Source organism: Pelecanus crispus, chromosome 26, assembly GCF_030463565.1.
Source record: "Pelecanus crispus isolate bPelCri1 chromosome 26, bPelCri1.pri, whole genome shotgun sequence".
Classification (NCBI taxonomy): Eukaryota; Metazoa; Chordata; class Aves; order Pelecaniformes; family Pelecanidae; genus Pelecanus; species Pelecanus crispus.
In genome coordinates, this window is record NC_134668.1 from 369138 (window position 1) to 389167 (window position 20030).

Below are 20030 nucleotides of genomic sequence, written 5' to 3' on the forward strand. Positions count from 1 at the left end.
CAGCTGGAGATCTGGGTCAGCGTTTTTCCCCGTGGGACATCCAGGCTCAGCCCAGGAGCTGGGGGAACATCTGGAACTCATCAGGCCAAGGACAATAGTTTTGCAGGGGCATCTCCTGGGAATTGGGCTCATTTTTTTGGAAATCCTTGAGTCCAGCAAAGGAAAAAAGGCTTGAGAAGAGCAAAGCTGAGGGTAGCCCTAAAGAATGGGCTCTGGCCCTGGAGGAGAGGGTGCTGACAGCTCTGGGTGGACACGGAGCAAAGCCCTCGGCTCCCTGAAGATGCTGGGAGGTCAGATGAGCTTTTGAGGGCTGCTCACTGATTGATGGCAGGCTGCATTTCTGGGGCAGTTTTGAGATATTTGGGGACCTCTTGGCTAAGGAATGTCTATGGTTCAGTGCTTGAGGGACCAAATGTGCCCTTTTCACAGAAGCATGGTCAATGGGCTGAGAAAAACAAGTCTTAGGAAGCTGGGCTGTGTTTCTCCCTTGCCCAACCCCAGCCACCAGAAGAGATGAGGGCTCCAAGTCCTGATTTCTCCACCACTTACTGTCCATTCCTCCTGGAACCTTTCTTCTCATGGCTGGGTAATTATTATTCTTCTAACCAAAGAGATTTCTTGTAATTATTGTCACTGTCAAAATGTGGCTGGTGTTCAGGGGACACTCATCTTGAAGAGCCTTTTAATTAGGGCCAACAATGGCCTTACGAGAAAGCCTGACATCAGAGGAGGAAGGTAGGAGATTAATTGGCTCAACCTTCAGAGGAGAGGTCCAGATCTCCTACCCATCACTTAGACGGGATATTTATTAATGCCACCAAATTAGCTCACGATGACACTGTTTGCAATGTCCCCCTGGCCCAGGAACACACATGCGCTATCTGCAGCGCTGGGGTCTCAGGAGAAGAGAAATTCCGCTCAGCCAGTGCAGTGCTTGTCGTGTTACTTCTTGGTTTTCTTAATCGTGGCTCCTGGTGTCAGAGTGGGTTGGACAAATGTCCTACAGGACACTTTCTCTGCTGTCCACGGGTGATTTTCACCATCCCATTGGGATGTGGTGCTCTCCCCTTTCCAAGTGTCCTCTGTGGTCTTCCCCTTTCCACCTGGGTTGAGTTGCTGGTGGCTCTTCCACCCTGGAGGACCGCACCATGGGGACATGAACCTGTGTTTTAAGACGCATGTGCAGATCTGGCTTTTGTCCCATTTTATGAGTTGGAGAGGTTTTTATGGACAGCAGGTGGCAGCCTTCCTCTGCCCGTCCTTCCTCTGCCTGCTCTTCAGCTGCCTCGCAGCCTCCTCCTCATTGCTCGGCGGCTCCCAAAACACCCGGCCTGTCCCTGTGAGGACCGAAGCGATATGTCGGTGGCAGCGCGGTGATGCCACAGCCGTCCTGGGTTGGTTTTGGTTCAAATCCGTGCTCTGTGTGCATCTTTGGAGAAGCACCTTTGAGAACATGTGAGCATCCTGTGCTGATGGAGCATGGACCAAAGAAGTTGATAAGGGAAAACTAGACTGTATTCCATGTCCACTAACCCTTAGATAAACTCATCCATACCCCATCCAACCTTTGCTGTGTTTTCCCATTAGGTGCCCCCAGGACTGGTGTGTGGCCGACCTGCCACCTCTGCCAGTCTTGGTCTCTGCAAGCACGGGGAGAGGCAGGAGGAGCCAGGCTGCTCTGATGGGGATGGTGGGACATGGCCTTGCTGGGCTGTCCAAAATCAGGCTGGAAACAAGATGACTTTATGCTTAAGCCTGCTCTTAAATTATAATACAGACCTGCTAAGCCTCGTTCTGCCGCCTGCTAGCTCCTGCTCTGGTGCTCGATTTCCCTGCCGGGTGTGATGGGGTCAGGCTGGCGTGCCTTGATGCCTTGATGTCTCCATGCAACAGCCGGAAGGCAACCACAAAGTCACCACAGATACATCAAACTGCTCCAATACTACTGTCCTGCAGCTGCAGCTGCAGTCAAACCTTATTATGGTTAATTTTGGAGGGATTTACTGCAAGCAAGGAGGAATAGAGGCTTTGACTTCACCTTCTTGGATCCTCTGCAAAGAGACCTTTGTTTCCCACAGAGCTGCATTTCAGGTCCAGCCCAGCACAGGAGAGCAGGGGATGGAAAAAGCTTCCCCTGTGTGTCCCCTCCAACCGCAGTTCAGAGCCCCGTGCCCCATGAATCAGCACTCTCCACTCTCATTTTCCCCATGGCTGAAGGTGTTTGTGGCCTCCTCTCTCTCTGCCACAACTGGAGGCAATCTTATACCCATGCGTCAGAGCTTGCTGCCTCTCGCTGGCAGTAGCTACTGCCAAGGCCTAAGTGGGCAAAGAAAGACCTTGTCGGGTCAGTGGTTTAACCTGAAACACGTCCTTCAGGGTGATGCGGAGTGCATGGTTTCAGTTTCAGCATCTTTTGGGCTTTTTTCCTGTGTTTTGCTTTACAGGTGTTTAAGAGCAAAGGGAGGGCCATTAAAGAAAGATATTCTGCGTTCCCAGCAAGGTATTTTGGCAGCTCTGAAAGGACGTGGATTGTTTTCCTGCCTCTTTTCCCCTTTGTGCATGCTTTTTAAGGCAGGAAACAGTATCTGCCTTTGATGCTGCAGAGTCAAGGGCCTGCAGCCTCCTGGCTTGTGCTCATGGCTGAGCCTTGATGCCAGGGAGGAAGAGTGTGGTGGGATGCAGAGATGGTGCAGAGCTACGCGGCAGGGTGTGACGAGCTCATTTGGAGCCATAAGCCCTTAAGAATAGGGGTCATTGCCATGTAGCCTTCCCTGAAATCAGGCTCAGGCTGTATCGACCCCATGGTGGATCTCCATTTTTGTCGAATCTATTACTTTTCCTCCTTTGCTGCTAACGTAGTGTCATGGTTTAACCCCAGCCAACAACTAAGCCCCACACAGCCGCTCGCTCACTCCCCCCTGGTGGGAAGAGGGAGAGAATCGGAAGGGTAAAGTAAGAAAACTCATGGGTTGAGATAAAGACAGTTTAATAGGTCAAGCAAAAGCTGTGCGTGCAAGCAAAGCAAAATAAGGAATTTGTTCACTACGTTGAGGCGCGTCTGTTCCAGTGTGGCCTTATCCACGGGCCACAATGCCTTCAGAGATAGACCTGCTCCAGCGTGGCCTCACCCATGGCTGCAGTCCCTCCGGGGGCGTACCTGCTCTGCCGTGGGCTTACCCATGGCCACATGCTTTGAGAGCTCCAGCATGACCTCATGCACAGCCACTGATGCTTCACTTGTACCTGCCGCAGCATGGACCTATCCACAGCCACAGATGCTTTGAGGCATACCTTCTCCAGCGCGGACTTACCCTTGGGCCACAATCCCTTCAGAGGTATACCTGCTGTGGCACAGACACAACCGCGGCCACAGACCCCTCGAGATGTACCTGCTCTGGCGTGGACTCATGCACGGCCACAGATGCTTTGGGGCGTCGTGCTCCTGCGTGGACTCATCCGCAGGTCGCAGTCCCTTCGACTCGAGGTCACGCTGGAGTTCCAGCCTGTCCAGTACAGCAGCAGAGAAAGGGCAGCGGATGCCCTGGCCACCTGCCAGCCCAGGCACATGGCCACTGCTGTTATCAGAATGTTCCCAGGCACAGCGGAGTAAGATGATCAGCAGTACAGCAAGCGGCGAAAGCAACGAGCAGCCACTAACGAGCACTAGACTCTAATATACAGTCAGGCAAGCGAGCCCTATGACAAGGGCAGGAGCCTGCTGATTAATAGCTAAATGGCAATAATAGCTATAAATTTGATCTAGCACATTCCAATCAAATCTGTCGTTATCTCGAACCCTTCAAGCCCCGCAATGGGCGCCAAAAAGGTCTGTTGTGGTTTAACCCCAGCCGGCAACTGAGCCCCGCACAGCCGCTCGCTCACTCTGCCCCGGTGGGAAGGGGGAGAGAATCGGAAGGGTAAAAGTGAGAAAACTCATGAGTTGAGATAAAGGCAGTTTAATCGCTAAAGCAAAAGCCATGCTTGCAAGCAAAGCAAAACAAGGAATTCATTCACTCCTTCCCATGGGCAGGCAAGTGCTCAGCCATCTCCAGGAGAGCAGGGCTCCATCATGCGTAACAGTTACTTGGGAAGACAAATGCCATCAATCTGAATGCCCCCCCCTTCCTTCTCCTTCCCCCAGCTCTATATGCTGAGCATGACGCCATATGGTGTGGGATATCCCTGGGGTCAGCTGGGGTCAGCTGTCCTGGCTGTGTCCCCTCCCAGCTTCTTGGGCACCCCAGCCTGCTCGCTGGTGGGGTGAGGAGCAGAAAAGGCCTTGGCACTGTGTAAGCCCTGCTCAGCAATAACTGAAACATCCCTGGGTTATCAGCACCGTTTCCAGCGCAAATCCAAAACACAGCCCTATACTAGCTACTATGGAGATAATTAAGTCCATCCCAGCCAAAATCAGCACGCATAGCAGAAGGAAACTGGGTGAGATCCCTCTTGTCCCCAGCTCCCATTGCTCTCCTGTCCCCAAGCACGTCTCATGAGCGCTAAATGTCCAAGATAAACACACGGCGAGGCAAGCTGTTGAGAGCCAAGGGCATGCTTCTCACATGGGAGACTTGAACATGAGCCTGGAAAAGTGGAAGTGGTTTCATTAGCAGATGGTTGGATGAGAAACCAGCGTGCACCCATGCCGGGCTGGGAGATGGGTGAGCTAGTGGGGAATTACAGGCAAAATGCATTGGGATCAAGCATGGGGCTCTCACATTTGGGATTTGGACACCTGCTGGGTATCCAGCTGTGGTGACACTGCTGCAAGAGCATCCCTGCTCCTCCTCATCAGGGGGAGCTGCTGGTGGTTGAGGATCACATGAAAGTCAGATTAGAGGCTCTGTCCTTTCACCTAGGTTAACTAGTGCATTTTGCCTCCTTTGGCTAAAACCCCAGCAATCAGCCTCGGCAGGGGACCAGGCTGAGCCCTCACTGCCTACGAAGCCTGGTGCTCAGTCCCTCCATGGCCTTCAGCGCTGCAGGGCTGCCGTCCCTCCGGCTCCCTGGCCCCGCTTGACCGTCCCTCGCTCCCTGCGTGCTCTCAGCAGGATGCCCTGCAGTGAAAGGTGGGCGCTTCCCTTTCGCTGTTGGAGGAGAGCGGTTGCTGCGAGATGTGCCGGATGCTGTTGGGTGGTTTTGAGCAAGCTGTGGGTGCGCTGCGCAGCCTCGGTCCCTCAGGGCACCCTGGCCCAGCACCAAGCGACTGCTGGTTCATGCTGGGGCCCTGCGGGAGCTGCACTGGGGCAGCTCTGGGCAAGTGAAGCTGTGAGCGTGTGGGAAGGTCCTCAGGCAATGCCTGTGGGGTTGGGTGACTGTGAGAAGGTTTGGCTCAACACCTCGGTGGTTACGTGCCTGCAGCCTGCCACAATCCTGATTTAGGGTTAGGGTGTTTTTTTAATTACCCTTCTTTATCTGAGACAAAGGGAGATGGTGGTTAATAGTTTATTTCTGCTAGATGTCCCCTTGGCTTTGCAATGTGGAAAACTTCACCAGGTTTGGGTTTGGTTTTTTTTTACCTGCCTCTTCTTCCTGCCCGTAATGCTATAAAAAAATCTTATAGACCCTAATGAGACAAGTTACCATTGTGCATGGGCTAAAAAGTCCTCAGTAGAGTCCGCAGCAAATGTGGCAGAGGTTTTAATTTCACCCTCCTGACTTCTATGGGCCCTTAGCAGGCTTGTGTGTGATTGAACAACCCTTGACTCCTTAGTTTTGCAAACAATACCCTATTAGAGACCTTCTTTGGTGGTTTGCAAGGGCTTTTAGTTTGGCAGCAATCATTGGTAACTGGATGACAAAACCTGATTGTGCCATAAATCAAAACTTCACATTCAAATGCAATAATTAATCCTGGGTGTGTTGGTGCAATTAGATGACAAATTATGCCTCAAGATTCACTTGCTTCTTTATATAGAGAAACCGTGTTTGCTCAACCGGGGATGTTTGGATATGGTTTTCAGTCTACCCCAGGGGATGCCAAATGATAAACTTGGGGAGTTGCACCCTGCTGCAGCTGCAGAATTCAGACCCTTTGGCCTCAGCTCCTTCACCTGGAGACTGAAAATTTGTCTGCCCACTTGCACTGCCTGTTCTCTGGCTAGCTTGAATTGTCTGAGCCCTCCTTTTTCCAAGACGTTAGTGCAGAATTCATTCTTGCAGTGCTCAAGCTTTGTGCAGGAGGATCTGAGCCCCACCAGACTGGGGCAGAGGTTGCCTTCAGACCTGCAGCTCCCATGCCTAAGTAGAAACACTCCTAGCAGTCGCGGGTACCTGATCTGAGTGCTCTGGTCTAGTTTTGAGACTGTAGGGCTGGTGCTAAATAGCAACAGCACAAGCTGAAATCCTGGCAGCAAATCTGCTGCTGGATGTTTGCTCCTGATGATCCTGGTGCCGCGGGATGTCTCAATTACAGATAGTCTTGGAACGTGCCTTGATGTGGGTGGATGCGCTCTGCGGTGGGGAAGAGTCTTATTAATGCAACAAGGCGTTGTTTTGCTTGAACCGCTGAAATGCTGGGGTGGCTGCTGGAGCAAAGGCATGCTCTTCGGATGCATTGCTGTTTCCATGAAAAAATGAGTATTTGGAGGTTGAATGATACGGAAGGGATGAGTAAACTCAAGCACAGGCTCTCATTCTTGCAGGGGTGCTGCCTGTGGAGAGGGAGAGCCGAGCTCTGCTGGTTAATGGTGGGCAGCTGCGGTTTTTAGCTCAAAATCTAAAGCAAAACCCTAACAGAGACAATGTGGCAAAAGTCCAGGACAAAGACGTATAGATAAAAAGCCCATTGATGTCACTAGTGCTAGTAGGTGCGTATTTACACACTCAAATGAAGGTTTTATCAACTGATTAACTGTTCTTATGGTATTTCTTTGTGAAACACCTGTAGATGTTTTCTTATCTACTTGGAACAAAATAAGCTGATCGCATTTCATATACTTTTCCCTTATGATGGTGATTGGTGCTGATAACAGCTATCATAATTCCTGTGGACTCTGATCTCTAAGTGGGGGGCAATGGCTCTCAGTGAGAAAGCAAGTGGCTGTTTGGATAAGTAGCTTAAAAATAAGGAATTTTTTAAGAGTGGAGAAAGGGTTTGTTTTCTCTAGCCAATGCTGCTCTGGCAGGAAAACAGCTGCTCTGCCACCAGATAAATACAGCTCCTGGGAATGAGGGAAACATCCCAACTGCTAAAAGTTGAAAGAATTGTTAGGGAAGGGGAATTGATTTTTCTTTTTTTTTTTAAAAAAAAAAAAAAAGGCAAATTGTGTAGGACACTTTAAGCTTGTTTTCATCCATTTTTTTCCAGGCTGCACAACAGGGCATTATATCAACCTGCAGCTGCACCTTGCTTGTGGGCAAAAGAGCTCTTGCTGTCTTGCCAAACAGGATTAATGTCAGGCAGCAGAGAAGGGCCAGTATCCTGGAGGATATTGCCAGAGGATTTATTTTATTTTGTTGGTTAGTGGTTACTTTTTAGGAGTTGTTTCTGAGCTGAACCAGTTCCCTGAGCTTGTGCCCAGCCCTGCAGTTTTGCTGCACGGGAAGGGTCCTCAAGGACTCATCCTCCCTTGCTCCTGTGCACCCTGATGCTGGTTGGAGGCAATGAGCTTGGGGACCTCTTGTTTTGGAGTAAACCAGCCCAAATCCTGCGCGTGCATCTGCCTTGGCTGGGAGCTTAGACAGTTCAGAGGCCTCCACTGGGCTGTGCTTTAACAAAGCTGTGTTTAATCCCCTCCTTGCTTGCTAAATCCTTGCATCCTCCTTGCTTGCGGCGGCTGTGCCTGGGAAACCCTCCCGGCTCCAGAGCTGACCTTTCCCAACAAAGCACCTTTGTCAGGCAGACCTCAGGGCTGCGGGGTTGCTTTTTATTTTCCCTTCTTTACTTATTACTCTTTTTTTATTGATGGCACCGCCCAGCAGCACAAGGACCCATTATATGAACCGCCGTTGGACTTTGCTTGTTTGCAGGACGGTGATTAAGAACAAGTAGGCAGCGGTGGGCTGCATCCTGGAAAGTGGAGCCCAAAAGTTTGAGCAAGAGGAAACTTGGCAGCAGAAATGGAGCCCTGATCCAGCCGGTGCTGAGCCTGTGGTCCCCATGTGCAGGGGAGGGAGGGAACCTTGTTTTCACATGGGGTGATGTGGCTGATCTTTGGGGAAGGGTTGGTGGAAGCAAGACTGGGGGTTTTTCCCTCAGGTGGATCTGTTCTGGTGAGGGTTTTCCTGGTCCCGTGCCCATTCTCCATGGAGCATCCCAGCAGAGGGCAGCAAGAGGTGCCCTGGGCACCCATTGCTCTCCCATGGGTGCTGTTCCAGAGCACCCATGCTTGGTGCCAGGGCAGGCTGACCCCTGTCCTCTTCTGGTCCCCCACCTTGGGGAACCTGCTAACAACTTCCAACTCTGGGCTTTCAAGATGCATTTTTGGAGCTGTAGGAGGGTGTTGAGCTGTGAACAGAGACACCATGCACATCTACTCTCGCACTCCCTGCTCTCTGGACATTTTCTGCCCTTCTCTTTAATTGCATGGTTTATTTGGGGGCAACATTCATCTTACCCTGTATTTCTGCGTGTTAGCGCTGCATGTGCCCATGTCTGCCCACGCACACAGCAGGGTCTCGGTGCACTGCAGTGATGCTGAAGCAAGGACCAAGCGGGACACTGGTGGCTTGTGGCAGCTTGTCCTAGTGATGCCCATTGCCAGTGGGTGCCGAAGCCTGACCCAACGTGCTGTGGCATTCAACACCAAATCATGCATGATACGAGCCAGTGAGCAAAATACAAAAAATTATGGTGGCTGATCTTCAGGTGGAGGCTGCATGACCTGGCCAGGGTGATGCCTTTTGACAACAGGAAGGGTGGCTGTTGGCCCTCAGCAGCCATGTGAGCTGTCTCCTGGCTCGTAAGGAAGAGGTACTGCAGCTGGGCAGAGGCTGAGTAGGAGAGGACTTGGTGCTTGTGCTCAGGAGGAGCTGGGTGCTGGCACAGTCTGTACCATGACTAACGCCAACACCCATGCCAGCCGCTGCCATGTCTCTGCACATAGGTTTCTCCTCTGTTGGCAGCATTTCTGCCCATCGGCCCTGGATGATGCACTGGAAACTTTTTTATTTGCAAGTCTTGCACATCTCCCAGCGTGGTGTGGAGCTATGTGCCGAGCAGGATGTCTCTAGGTTGGCTTCTTTGTGGCTCACATTGCTCCAGAATGTGTCCCTGCATGCTTGGGACTCTCTAGCAAAGTGGTGGAAATCCTCCTGGAGTCGGGGTTCACTGCCCTGTGTTGCTTGGACTTTCTGGTGACAGCTGATGTGCTGCAGCACCCCTCTGCAGCGCTCTTTCATCTTCCCTGGTGTTTGCCTGGGCTTCTTTTTCATCTCTCACCCTGTTTTCAAGAAGCAGGACTGGGCACTGCTCTGCTTTGTTCTCTAGGTGAAACCAGCCTCATGCTTTTCACGTGAAGTCAGAAACCGCGGCTTTAAGCAAAGCACTTAGGGTTGCAAAATAGCCCGAGCTGGTAGCAGAGAAGGGATGTGCTCCCAAATTGTGGAGCATTATCCCTTCTCACTCAGGGGCAGAGTGATGGAGAGAGCTAGGGGGTGACCCTTTGCAAGGGACTGAAGCAAAGAGGCACCCGCAACCCATTGAAAAATCTGTGTTTAATTGAAATATTGCCACTGGGTCTCGCTTCTCCTCAAGCACCTGGTTCCTTCCCCTGTCTGGCCCAGCACGCTTGTGTTTCAGGGACTTTCAATGATACACAGAGCTGCTAGAGACCTTCCTTAAACAGACTGAAAGCCCTTTGCGTAAAAAGATATAAGGTTTCTAGATTGTTACAACATGTGAAAATAGTAGGGTTCTTCCTTCCTGCCAGGAAAAAAAAAGAAATTTTTAAAGTTGAGCAGTAATTACCTGCTAATGGAAAAGATACTCAAGAATGAGAAATAATCTGTGAAATCCTCTTAGTGCCAAGAAATTGCTAGCAGGCATGTTTAGGAAATAACTGCATCCATTCCCCTTCTTAATTATGGGAAATATATACAAGAATGGTATGCTGAGGTGCTTTGGTGTAATAGTTTCACCTGGTGATGTACGTCGAAAAAAAGCCGGTAATACAAAGGACCGATGTAGTTCACTTCTTTATAACCAAAATGGTGCTGGATCTGTATGGCTGTAAGGAAGGGTAGGCGGCAGCGTGGGTGTGCGGGCTGGAGGTGTGCTGAGATACTGCTTCTGAAATGGAAACTCCTGTTTCGGGGGAGAAGCTGGGAAAATGAGCGTGGTGTAGCTGTGACTGCATTATTGTGCGCTACAGGTAAATCTGGTTTGAATGCGCAAGGATTATATCAGCCCTTGCTGTGTCTGCTGATATAAAGGCATTTTTTCTGTGGAATGGCTTATTTCTGCTAAGGGAGCGTTGAAAGTCTGGTGGTCAGCAGTAACAATCTCATTCAAAATGGGGCTGAAGAAGCAGCTTGAATGTTTTTTTTAAAAAAAAAATTCTCTATTTGTCTTTAATCACTGCTGTTCCCATTTCTGGGCAGGTGAGAACAGGCAGGAGGACCTCAGGGTTTCCCAGCCATGACCTGGGCTCTGCCTGTGTCTGTCCTGGTGAAGGTGAAGTCACGGTGCTCGCTGGATGCCAGGGCTTGGTCTGGATTAAATGCAACCTCTCTGCCTACATGAAATGCAACATGGACCAGCGAGAAGCCGGGCGGGGAAGGTGTGCCAGGGCTCGTGCTGAGCACCGGACCTCTGCACGTGTAGGGATGCTGCTGGCTTCAGTGGTGCACTCAGGGGGCTCCCGCCTGCATTTACCCCATGGTTTAGGGTCTGCCCCTGCCTGTGCATTGGGGAAGGGGGTTAATTGCTTGTGTCCCCCTTCCCACTGACCCCAGCCCTGCGTGGGGCCATCCTGCACGTGTTTTTGAGCCAGGCCCTGGATGCTTTTTGTGCTGACGCAAAGCTGCTGCTGCAGGATCCTCTGATTCATCCCCAGGGAGGGCTCACACCCAGGCTGTGTTTCTTCTCCTGGTTGTTGATCAAGCTGGCGGGGCTGGTGTGGGCTGGGCCCCTCCATGGGGTGCTGCGCTGGCCTCTGATTCCCACTGTGGGGTGGGGTATGCCAGGACTCCCGGGTCCCTTCTCTGGTGCTAGGGTGGATGGGGTTTAGAGCAGCAAAGCCAGGGGGATGCCCAGGATTCCTGGCTCGGGGGGGTCTGAATGTGCCCCTCGGGTGCATCTTCAGGGTCTAGGGCTGCAGTGGAAGGAGGCTGTGGGATGCAGCTTTTGGGGATGCTGACATGCCCCAGCCCCATGCTTCACCGTGGGTTGCTCTGAGAGGGGTGTCTCTGGGATCCGGAGGTGCTTTAATGTTTCCCTGGGGCTGGTGTCTGTAGAGCATCTCCCATGCCATGTGCGACCATGCTGACCCTTCCCAATGAGAAAGGGGCTTAATATCCTTCCCCCTTATGAAAGGGGAAACTGAGGCACAGTGGGTTAAGACAGGGTGCAGGGTTCCTTTTTTTTTTTTGCTTCCTAGCTCTGCTGCTGATCTGTGTGACCCAAACTAAGAGTTTTTCCATCTCCTTTTCTCCTCCTGCTTCTCAGCAACCTCTTCTGCTGAGAACTGGGGGGGCAGAAGAAAATGAGGGACGAGGGTCTTCTGTTACCCAGGCTCATGCAGTGCCACAGCCTGGATTGCAAATCTGCTTAGGCATGCCAAAATATATGTGATGCTGCCTATCCTCCCGGGTGCTGCCATGTGAAGGTGGCATAACCTGTCTGATTGGGATCAAGCTGCATCTGGGATCGGGGATCTCCCAGGCAAGCGTCTCCCTCCTCCTTGGGGGTCTGCACTCAGCGGAAACTTCATCTTTGCAGCAAGAAGAGGGGCTGTGACGGCGGAGCTTTGCACGGGGCTGGATTCAGGGAGCTGGTGGGAGGCACGGTGCCAGCGCACAGTGTCCCCATGCCCAGGTTGGGAGCAAGATGCTTTGGCAGAGGGTTGTGGCTGAACTGGAATAGCAGGGCTACAGCAGAAGGTCAGGGTGAAGGTGTGGGTTTGGCACCTGGCGAGGGGGCTGGGGAGCGTTGTGGGGCAGTTTTTGAGGGCACCCATGGAGCCATCTGGGAGAACTGGTAGGGCAGAAAGCCGTGCCTGAGTCAAACTGACAAAGTGCATGAAGGATTGCTGCTGGCTCCTCCCAGCTCATGCCAGCCTCAGAGATGGGCTTCAAACTGCCCTGGACCTGGCACCCTGCTGTGGGGCACCTCCTGCCGTCGCCCCATTCCAACACTACTGTCCATTTCTCCTTCTCAGGATTAATGATTATCACCTCTGAAATCACCTGCTCATGGTGTCAGCTGCCGTGGGATTTGGGGTCCAAGCACTTGCTCTTGCCCTGGCTCTTTGGAAAGGCTTTGCATCCAGCTTAACCCACTTTTGCTCCTAAAATTTGATACTGGAGCAGATTTGCACACATGACTTTTTAAACTTTCCTTTATTCACAATAAATAATATAGTATATTACAAAGATCTCAACACAAAATCGAAAAATCATGTTCTTTCTGCAGCCACAAATAAATAGGACTCACCAGCACCAGCTAATGCATGAAAGAGCATCTATGAGTAGCGTGGGCCCTGTGGTGGGGAGAAAGCGGGGGATTTTGCTGCACCCACCTGCCCAAAGCAGTCATTCTTCTTTGCTGGTATTTACATGGTGTTTCAGTCCCCTGGGCCATCAAACACAGGGGTGAAATCCTGTGTGCCCCAGAATGTGTGCTCTCAGGCCTCTGAAAATTGTGTAAAACTGGCACCTAGGAGGGCAGGGATGCAGCCGCATGGGTGTGAAACCACAGCTGAGAGGCTGCCCTGGGCAGAAACTCCTTTGCTGGGCTTAGCTGGCTGCAGTCAAGTTAGGAGAGGTTCTAGCGCTCACACTCATGTAGAGGGATTATATACACAGACACTGCAATACTCCTTTCATTCTTAGTCACAGATGGTCTTTGAGTTATAAGATGTTTTGCTTAAGAGTCTACTGTAGCTGGATGTGTTCATTGCCTGGCTTTGGTGCACACATGAGCCCATGTGTGGGGCTCCCTCCCCTCCTTTCGCTTGGTTTTTTTTTCAACTGTTCCTATGGTGGGGTCAACTCCATGGACTTCTTCCTCTCCTCTCGCTGCTCTTCCCACTCCTCCTCTGACTCGTAGGTGCCCTTGACAATGGCAACCCTATCTGACATGTTCATGCAGTAGGGGACAAGGATGTAGAAGTAGAGCAGAGCAGCCAAGCAAGCCCCGAGGATGGGTCCAATCCAGAACACCTAGAAAGCAACAAGGGAGAGGGTGAGAGCAGGTCTTGGAGGCTGGTGCACCAGGTCCAGCCATCACACCAGCATCCCTCGCTGCTCCACCTCTCCTAGCCCATGGAGAGATACAAATACCCCTTCCAGTAGACGTCATGGGCTGAAATCGCCTCAACCTTTGCTTGCTGAAGACATAAAGCTCTTTATGAGTCCAGAGATGTGGTGTGCTGGAAAGGAGGCACCAAGCCTGGTCTGCAAGGCTGGGTCTGAGCTTGCAGGCAGTGCTGGGCGAGTGGAAAGCCTAAGCTGGGCTTCTCTGTGGGCTTTATTGATCTCGGATGATGCCCTAGCTCAGCGTGCGCCATTGCACGGGGGGTTATGCTTGTCCTCTTGCTGGTTCTGTGCCATGGGGATAACATGTTCCCCATGCATCGAGGGTGACAACCTCCCTCGTTCTCCAGTCCCCTTTTATCCTTTCAGGCCTGGGATGGGCTTGGAAACACCCCGCACTGTAATCCTTTTGGCAACCGCTGCCCTCTCCCCTTGCTGCCTGCATCTGGCCATGGCAGCCTCTCGGCCAGCCCATCCCAATGTGCTGCTGACGCTCACCCAGTGTGCCGGGCTGAACCTCCTCACGATGACTGCGGGCCCAAAGGACCGGGCTGGATTCATGGAGCAGCCGGTGAAGTAGATCTGTCAGTGCAGAAAGGAGACTGGGTTAAGATGCATCATGTTGCTTAGCAGATACAACTAACTTTTCAGAAGCAGGGACTGAAACAGCCCCCAGTGTTGTTTCTCTTGCAGAGAGGTGGAGGAGAAGCAGCCCCCGTATGTCCCATGTTGGCTCTCCCAGTGCAGCTCTGTCTGGGACCAACTGCACGAGAGCATTTTGGGGGAGCCCAATCCTAGTAGGACTCTGCTGTGTCCTCCTGTCTGGACACTCACCCCCACCAAGTGGCCTACGGCGACAGAGAGGCCGATGGACAGTGCTGGGGAGCCCACGTTGCCGTTCCTCCGGTTGTCCGTGGATGCAAAGATGCAGGCGGCCAGCTGGAAGGTGAGGATGATCTCCACCACGAGGGCCTGGCCTGGGGTCGTGTTGTTGTTGAGCTGTAAACCATTGAAAGCAACAATAATTAACCATCCCTGGGGCTCAGCATCACCAAGAGGGCTCCTAGGTGCTTTGCTGGTGGATTTGGATTGGCATTGCCATGCACAAGAATCCCCCTAGGTCCCTTGCCCAGCCCTGGGGCACAAGGTGCTGTGCTGGCCACTGCTTGGGCTCACTGCTCCTTTTCCTGAAAGGGAAGAAATTGTCTTTCTTTCTGTTTAATGTTCCAAAATTTGTCTCTCCCCCGAGCCCCTCCCTTCCCGGGTCTCGCCACATCTCTCTCCGCTTGCTTGTCTCTGCAACACTCAGCGCTTTCCCACCAAATCCCACACTGATTTGTTCCTTTTTTTCCTGTATTCCTTTCCTCCTTGATCCTTGCAAGCTGTCGTATCCTGACTCTTCTCCCCTCCACTTTGTGGAGCACATCACCAAGAGGCTGGGGAGCAGCTGGCAGCTACCATGGAGGTGCATGGGATGAAGGGTGAGGGTTGGGATGAAGGTTGGGGTGTGGCCATGGGGGTAAGACTGTTGCTGTTTCGTTGCCTTTGCACTAACCACTGGGGACTGTCAGATGGACTCGACTCTACTGGATATGGGAAGGGCAAAGAGACCCAAGCCATTGCAGCTTGTTTTTTAGCTAAAGCTGACTGGTTTGGGACATGGAGCATGTGGGAATAAGATGCATTGCAGCACCTCATCCTAGTGATCGAACCGTCTGCAAGGTGTCTGTGCTGATCCAAAGGCTCCAGACCTGGCCATGGTTGGAGCGGTAGCTACACTGCTCCCATTTCAGGTGGTTTCCCAGCACTGCCCCAGGGGTTTGAGACGTGCTCCTCGTCCCCGCATACCTCAGAGGGTCCCACCACCTCCCCTCCTCCTCCAAGAGCAGCCCCTGCCCCTCGCAGCCTCTCCGAGCCCTCCCGCGCATTGCTCTTTCTTCAGCTCTTCTTCACCACCTCTATCCATCCACCTCTGTTTCCCAGCTCCCCCAGTGCACTGGTTACAGTGGGCTTCTGCTCCCACTGCCCATACTGGTCTGACTGGGCTCTGCTCCCTGCCCTCCCCCTCTCTGTCCTGGCACGGCTCCTATCCCAGCACTAATCTCCAGGTGGAGAGGCTGCAGTCAAGAACATCTCACTGGTGCGGGTGACTCACTCGGGCCCTTAGGATAAAGGAAGCACTTATTAAAGGAGGAAAAAAACATGCCATTCATTACCCCACACAATACAGCTGTCATATCAATACCCTGCTGGCTATGCCGGTGTTTGCTCCTATCCCATTCCTGTCTCTCTGTGCATGTGGGACAATGTGCCGAGACTAATCATCCTTATGGATTTGCCTCTCTGGCTTGGCGCTGGCTCCAGCTCCTCACTCACAAGGAAAGGAAAGCCTGCATGGCAAGATGAACCACCTCCAGGTAAGGAGACTTACCGCATTTATGGCCAGGTTGCCACGGGTATTGGCTGGTGTCACGCCATAGAGGATGCCAGCCCCGGCGATGGCTCCGACCAGTTGGGCAATCACGTAGAAGAGTGTCCGGAGGAAGGAGATCTGGTTCCCGACAAAGAAGGCGATGGTCACTGCCGGGTTGATGTGGGCGCCACTGATGTGGCCAAACGCCTGCACCAGTGTACCAATGGCCAGGCCGAATGCCAGCGAAATCTGAAGGATGCTGGGGAGGGCAGACGGCCACTTCAGGGCTGAGCCGAGGCCGATGAAGACGAAGATGAGCGTGGAGATAAACTCGACAAAGACGGATCGAGCAAAGGCCAGGGTTAATATTTCCTTCTTCATGGTGGGAGCAGGTGGAGGGCAGCTAGAAAGGAAGAAAGTTTAGGTTTCCTCTGTCTCCAGGCTCTTCTGTCTGCACCCAGTCGTAGGGCCATACCTCTCTATATATGCAAGAGCAGCAAGGAGCTCTGTTACAAGGCGGTGGGTGGAGCCAGGGAATTAGCCAGTCCTCCCAAATTATCATGTGAAACTGGAAAAGTTTCCATCTGAAAATAACTTTGGAGCCTCTTGGTGAACCAGTGACTCAGATATTGGTGGCATTTCTTTCTCCTTCCCTCTGCAAACAAAGAGCCCCTATAGGGTGTCTCTGTGGTCGTTAGATAACATGGTTGCATAATGATACCGTGCTCCCTCCTCTGCTTTTCCCTTTTACTACCTCTCGCCAGGTTCTGGGTGTTTTGTTAGCAGAGGTGTCATTAATATTCCCTTTCTCTGTGTGCTTGCACACTGGAGAGGACTGTATTCTCGTTTGAAAGCTCTTGTGGTGGTGTCGGGCTGGAGGAAATCTCCTGGGGCAGGACTCCCAGTGCATTCAATTTACGCGGGATGTTGAAACGTAAAGCAAAGTGAAGCACCTGGAGCTGCTCCCAGGCTGTCAAGACAGTTCAACTCCAGGAAACTAGTGGCTTGCAATTGTCCTGGCAGCAGGGCAGGGTTTGGGGGATGCTTTGCCTAGCCGGGGAGCCATGGACAAGCCGGGCCTTCCTCGAGGTGCCTGGAGAGAGGCTGAATGGGATGGCTTAGCTCGGATAAAGAGGGCTGATTGCTGCAGAACCTGACTGTGGACCTCTTTGCTGCCTTGCTGCTTTGCTGCTCCTTACAGAGCATCGGGTGTGGGTTGGCAGTTGGGGGGTGCTCACTGCCTGTAGCCAGGGAGGGGTGTATCCTACTCCTGTCATCTCAGGCCCTTTTCTTTTCTTTTTGCCTTTCAGGCTATTGCTCAACGAGGTCAATGATTTTGCTCTTGGGAATGCCAGCATAAAGCCACAGGCTTTGCATGGACACAGGCCATGTTTACATGTCTCCTTTCATGTTCCTGTGGCACTGTCCTCCATCCTAAATCCATCCAGCTGCAAACCCTTGGCTGGCAGGGAGCGGGGTGGGGAGGCTCTCAGCACTGTGCAACATGGAGCTGTTGGGGGACTGAGGTTCTGGGGTGGAAAAAGGCTTCAGTGACACTTAGCAATGAATTCTTGGTTCCCTCATACTCCTTGTAGTCTTGTGCCAGGATTTTTTTTTTTTTGTTTTTACAATAGGTTTGGGTGCCAGATCTGCCTTCCTTGCTTGGTTGATTGCATCTTGCCTTTCTCAAGTGATGCCATCTCTCCATGCCTAACACAGTGAGCCCGGGCTGGGGTTATCCATGGCTGCCACGTGCCTCTGCACAAGTGGTCACACTCTAGCTTGTGGTGAACAAAGCTCTACATGCAAGAGATTGGTAAAATCAATTAAATCCCTCTTTAAATTTAAAAAGCGCTAAAAAGTTGCATTCACTGCTGCCTTCTGCTGGGTGCAGTCAGACCTGCACATATCCTGTGGGGTCAAGAGCTAGGAGGGATTCCTCTTCAGAGCAAGAAAAGGGGAATTCTTCCTCCAGAGCTGAAAATAAATGAGCCTTTCTCCTCCAGATATACCCAAAGTCCTGAGCTCAGCAAACAGACCCGGAGAGTCTCGAGGGACTGAGGATCCATTACAGCATTAATTCCTGATAATGTTTTCCTCCTGGTTCTGCTGATCCTGGGGAGGATTGTAGAGTTAAAGACCAGATCTGTTGTCCTAGAAACACCTGGTCCGTTGGCGTGTTTTGGTGAAAGTTTTGCAAGTTGGTATTTCAAGACATCCTGGCCAGATTCCAGCTGGAGTAATTGCTTTCCACTTCCCTTCAGCCCTGCCTGTGGCTCCAGCTGGATAAAACGCACCTTGTTCCCATCCTCCAAACCCTTTCGTAACGTGCCCGCCATAGACCTCCCTTGGAGGTGGCTGCGTTTTGCTGGCAGCTCCTCTGCCACATGCCTCGCTTTAGCTAAAAAGCAGTGTTGAGCTGACAGATGCCCTCCCAGGTTCCCAACTGTGGATAATAACCTCCTAGCAAAATCCTCTGGGTGACTAGGAGATATAATCAAATAAGGCTGGAAACGATGGGGAAAACTTCCTGAGAGAAACAAGATGTTTCTCTAACAACATGCCACGCAAAACCTATTTTCCCGAGGCTGTTTGCTAGACTTTCCTCACTGGGGCATTCCTGATTGGCTTCTCTGATGGCTAACCATGTTGAGCAGGTGTTGGGAAGGGTCCTTTTCCTCTCTATGGCTGCATGCTCTCCAAGGAGCTTGTATGAACTGAAAGTGCCTTTGATGTGTCAAATTTAGTTGAATTGGGCAAGATGTTGAGAAGGCATTACGCAGGTCCCTGCTGACAGACGGGCACCTACGTGGTGGGGTCAAGCACACCTTGTTTCACCCCTAGGCTTTTGGAGGAAAGAAGAAGAGGAGGCTTTTTGCAAGGAGGACAGGTTTAGCAGTCTCCTCCCTCCTCCTCCTCCACCTCCTCCTCCTCCTCCTCACTGGTGTCGTCAGACAAAAAAACCACAACCAAAAATCGCCCACATCTACCACTCAGTTGCGGGGCCACATGGCTTGGGGATGGTGTGCTGGAGGGGGATTGGGACCTGAGCCCACCTCTGGCTTGGGGTGCAGGGTGCCAGGGTGAGAGGAAGGCAGCTGATGCCTCATCCTTGCCCGGGGCCCTGCCCTCCCAAGACTCTGCCTCACCCACGGAGGCGTGTGTGTTATTAACTGAATACGTGTGTCGGTCCCTGTCGTCCCCAGTTTGCTGATTTCATTTTCTGAGCCCACATGGGGCTGCTATTAATTTGTCATTTCCGTGGCAGCCCAGATTTGTGATGAGTTCAATTCCGTGTTGGACCTCAAAGCCTGGCAGATGGTACTGCAGGCAGCCACATTCAGATTACAAATGCTGCTGAGACCCAGACCAGCCTGGTTTTTGTTTTTCCCCCCTCACCTGGCTCTGTATCTCAACCAGGGACCTTAAAACTGGCACAATAATACAAGCAGGAATAATAATAGTAACAGGAGACAACTCCACTCTCTGGAATCTGTGATTAGTTGGGATTAGATGGCCGGGGAGAAAGTTTGGTTTAGTTTGTTTTTTAAGAGAAAGGGTGTTTATTGCTGGCTCAGCTTTGGGAGTTTGCAGCAAGCCATTGATAGGGAAAAAATTATATGCACTGGGAATTAAAAGTAGAGCAAGAAGTAACAAACTTTCCGCTCCTCATCCTCAGTTCCTGGGGCTGCTTCTTGCCGTGGTGGTAGGGAAAGTGGTGGCATTAGCGCAAAGCCTCACCACTTTCTAGTGCAACCCTGATGTCTCTGGACAAGTGTTTCAGACGGGGCTTTCAAGGATTTCTCTTATCTAACCCACCATCTGCTCGCACTCTCCTTAAAGGCGAGGGATTGCTCTGCTGGCCTGAGGCTGATGGTGTTTCCACCTTCTCCTGCCCTGGAGCAACGAGGCTTTTGCTTCCCCTAGTAACCTGACCCAGCCTTGGAGCAAACCCCCCCCCCCCCCCCCCCCCCCCCCCCCCCCGTGAGACTGAGTTTGGTTTTGGGGATGTCTCCATGTCCCTTGCTGCCATCCCACCGCTTTGGCTTGAGAAGCTGGTCCTGAAGCTGTCTGCCAGCCCTTGGTGGCTGCTCTGCTGAGCTGGGTGGTCACAGTGACCTCGTAACCTGTGAGCCTGTAAACAGGGATGAAGCTATTTAAATGCTGAATAGTGTTAAAGCTTAATAACAGCATTGCTCTG

The 20030-nt window shown here is 52.0% G+C and overlaps 1 protein-coding gene across 1 annotated transcript; it reads right to left on the minus strand.

Annotated features, from left to right (window-relative positions):
* Positions 1 to 13137: 13137 nt before the first annotated feature.
* Positions 13138 to 16391, minus strand: AQP5 (aquaporin 5). Its single transcript, XM_009487999.2, has 4 exons — positions 15848 to 16391; positions 14251 to 14415; positions 13915 to 13998; positions 13138 to 13323 (listed from the first exon to the last, which is right to left on the minus strand). Exons 1-4 carry the CDS (start codon positions 16208 to 16210, stop codon positions 13138 to 13140), a joined length of 798 nt encoding a protein of 265 aa, XP_009486274.1. The 5' UTR covers positions 16211 to 16391.
* Between the last annotated feature and the right edge of the window lie 3639 nt (positions 16392 to 20030).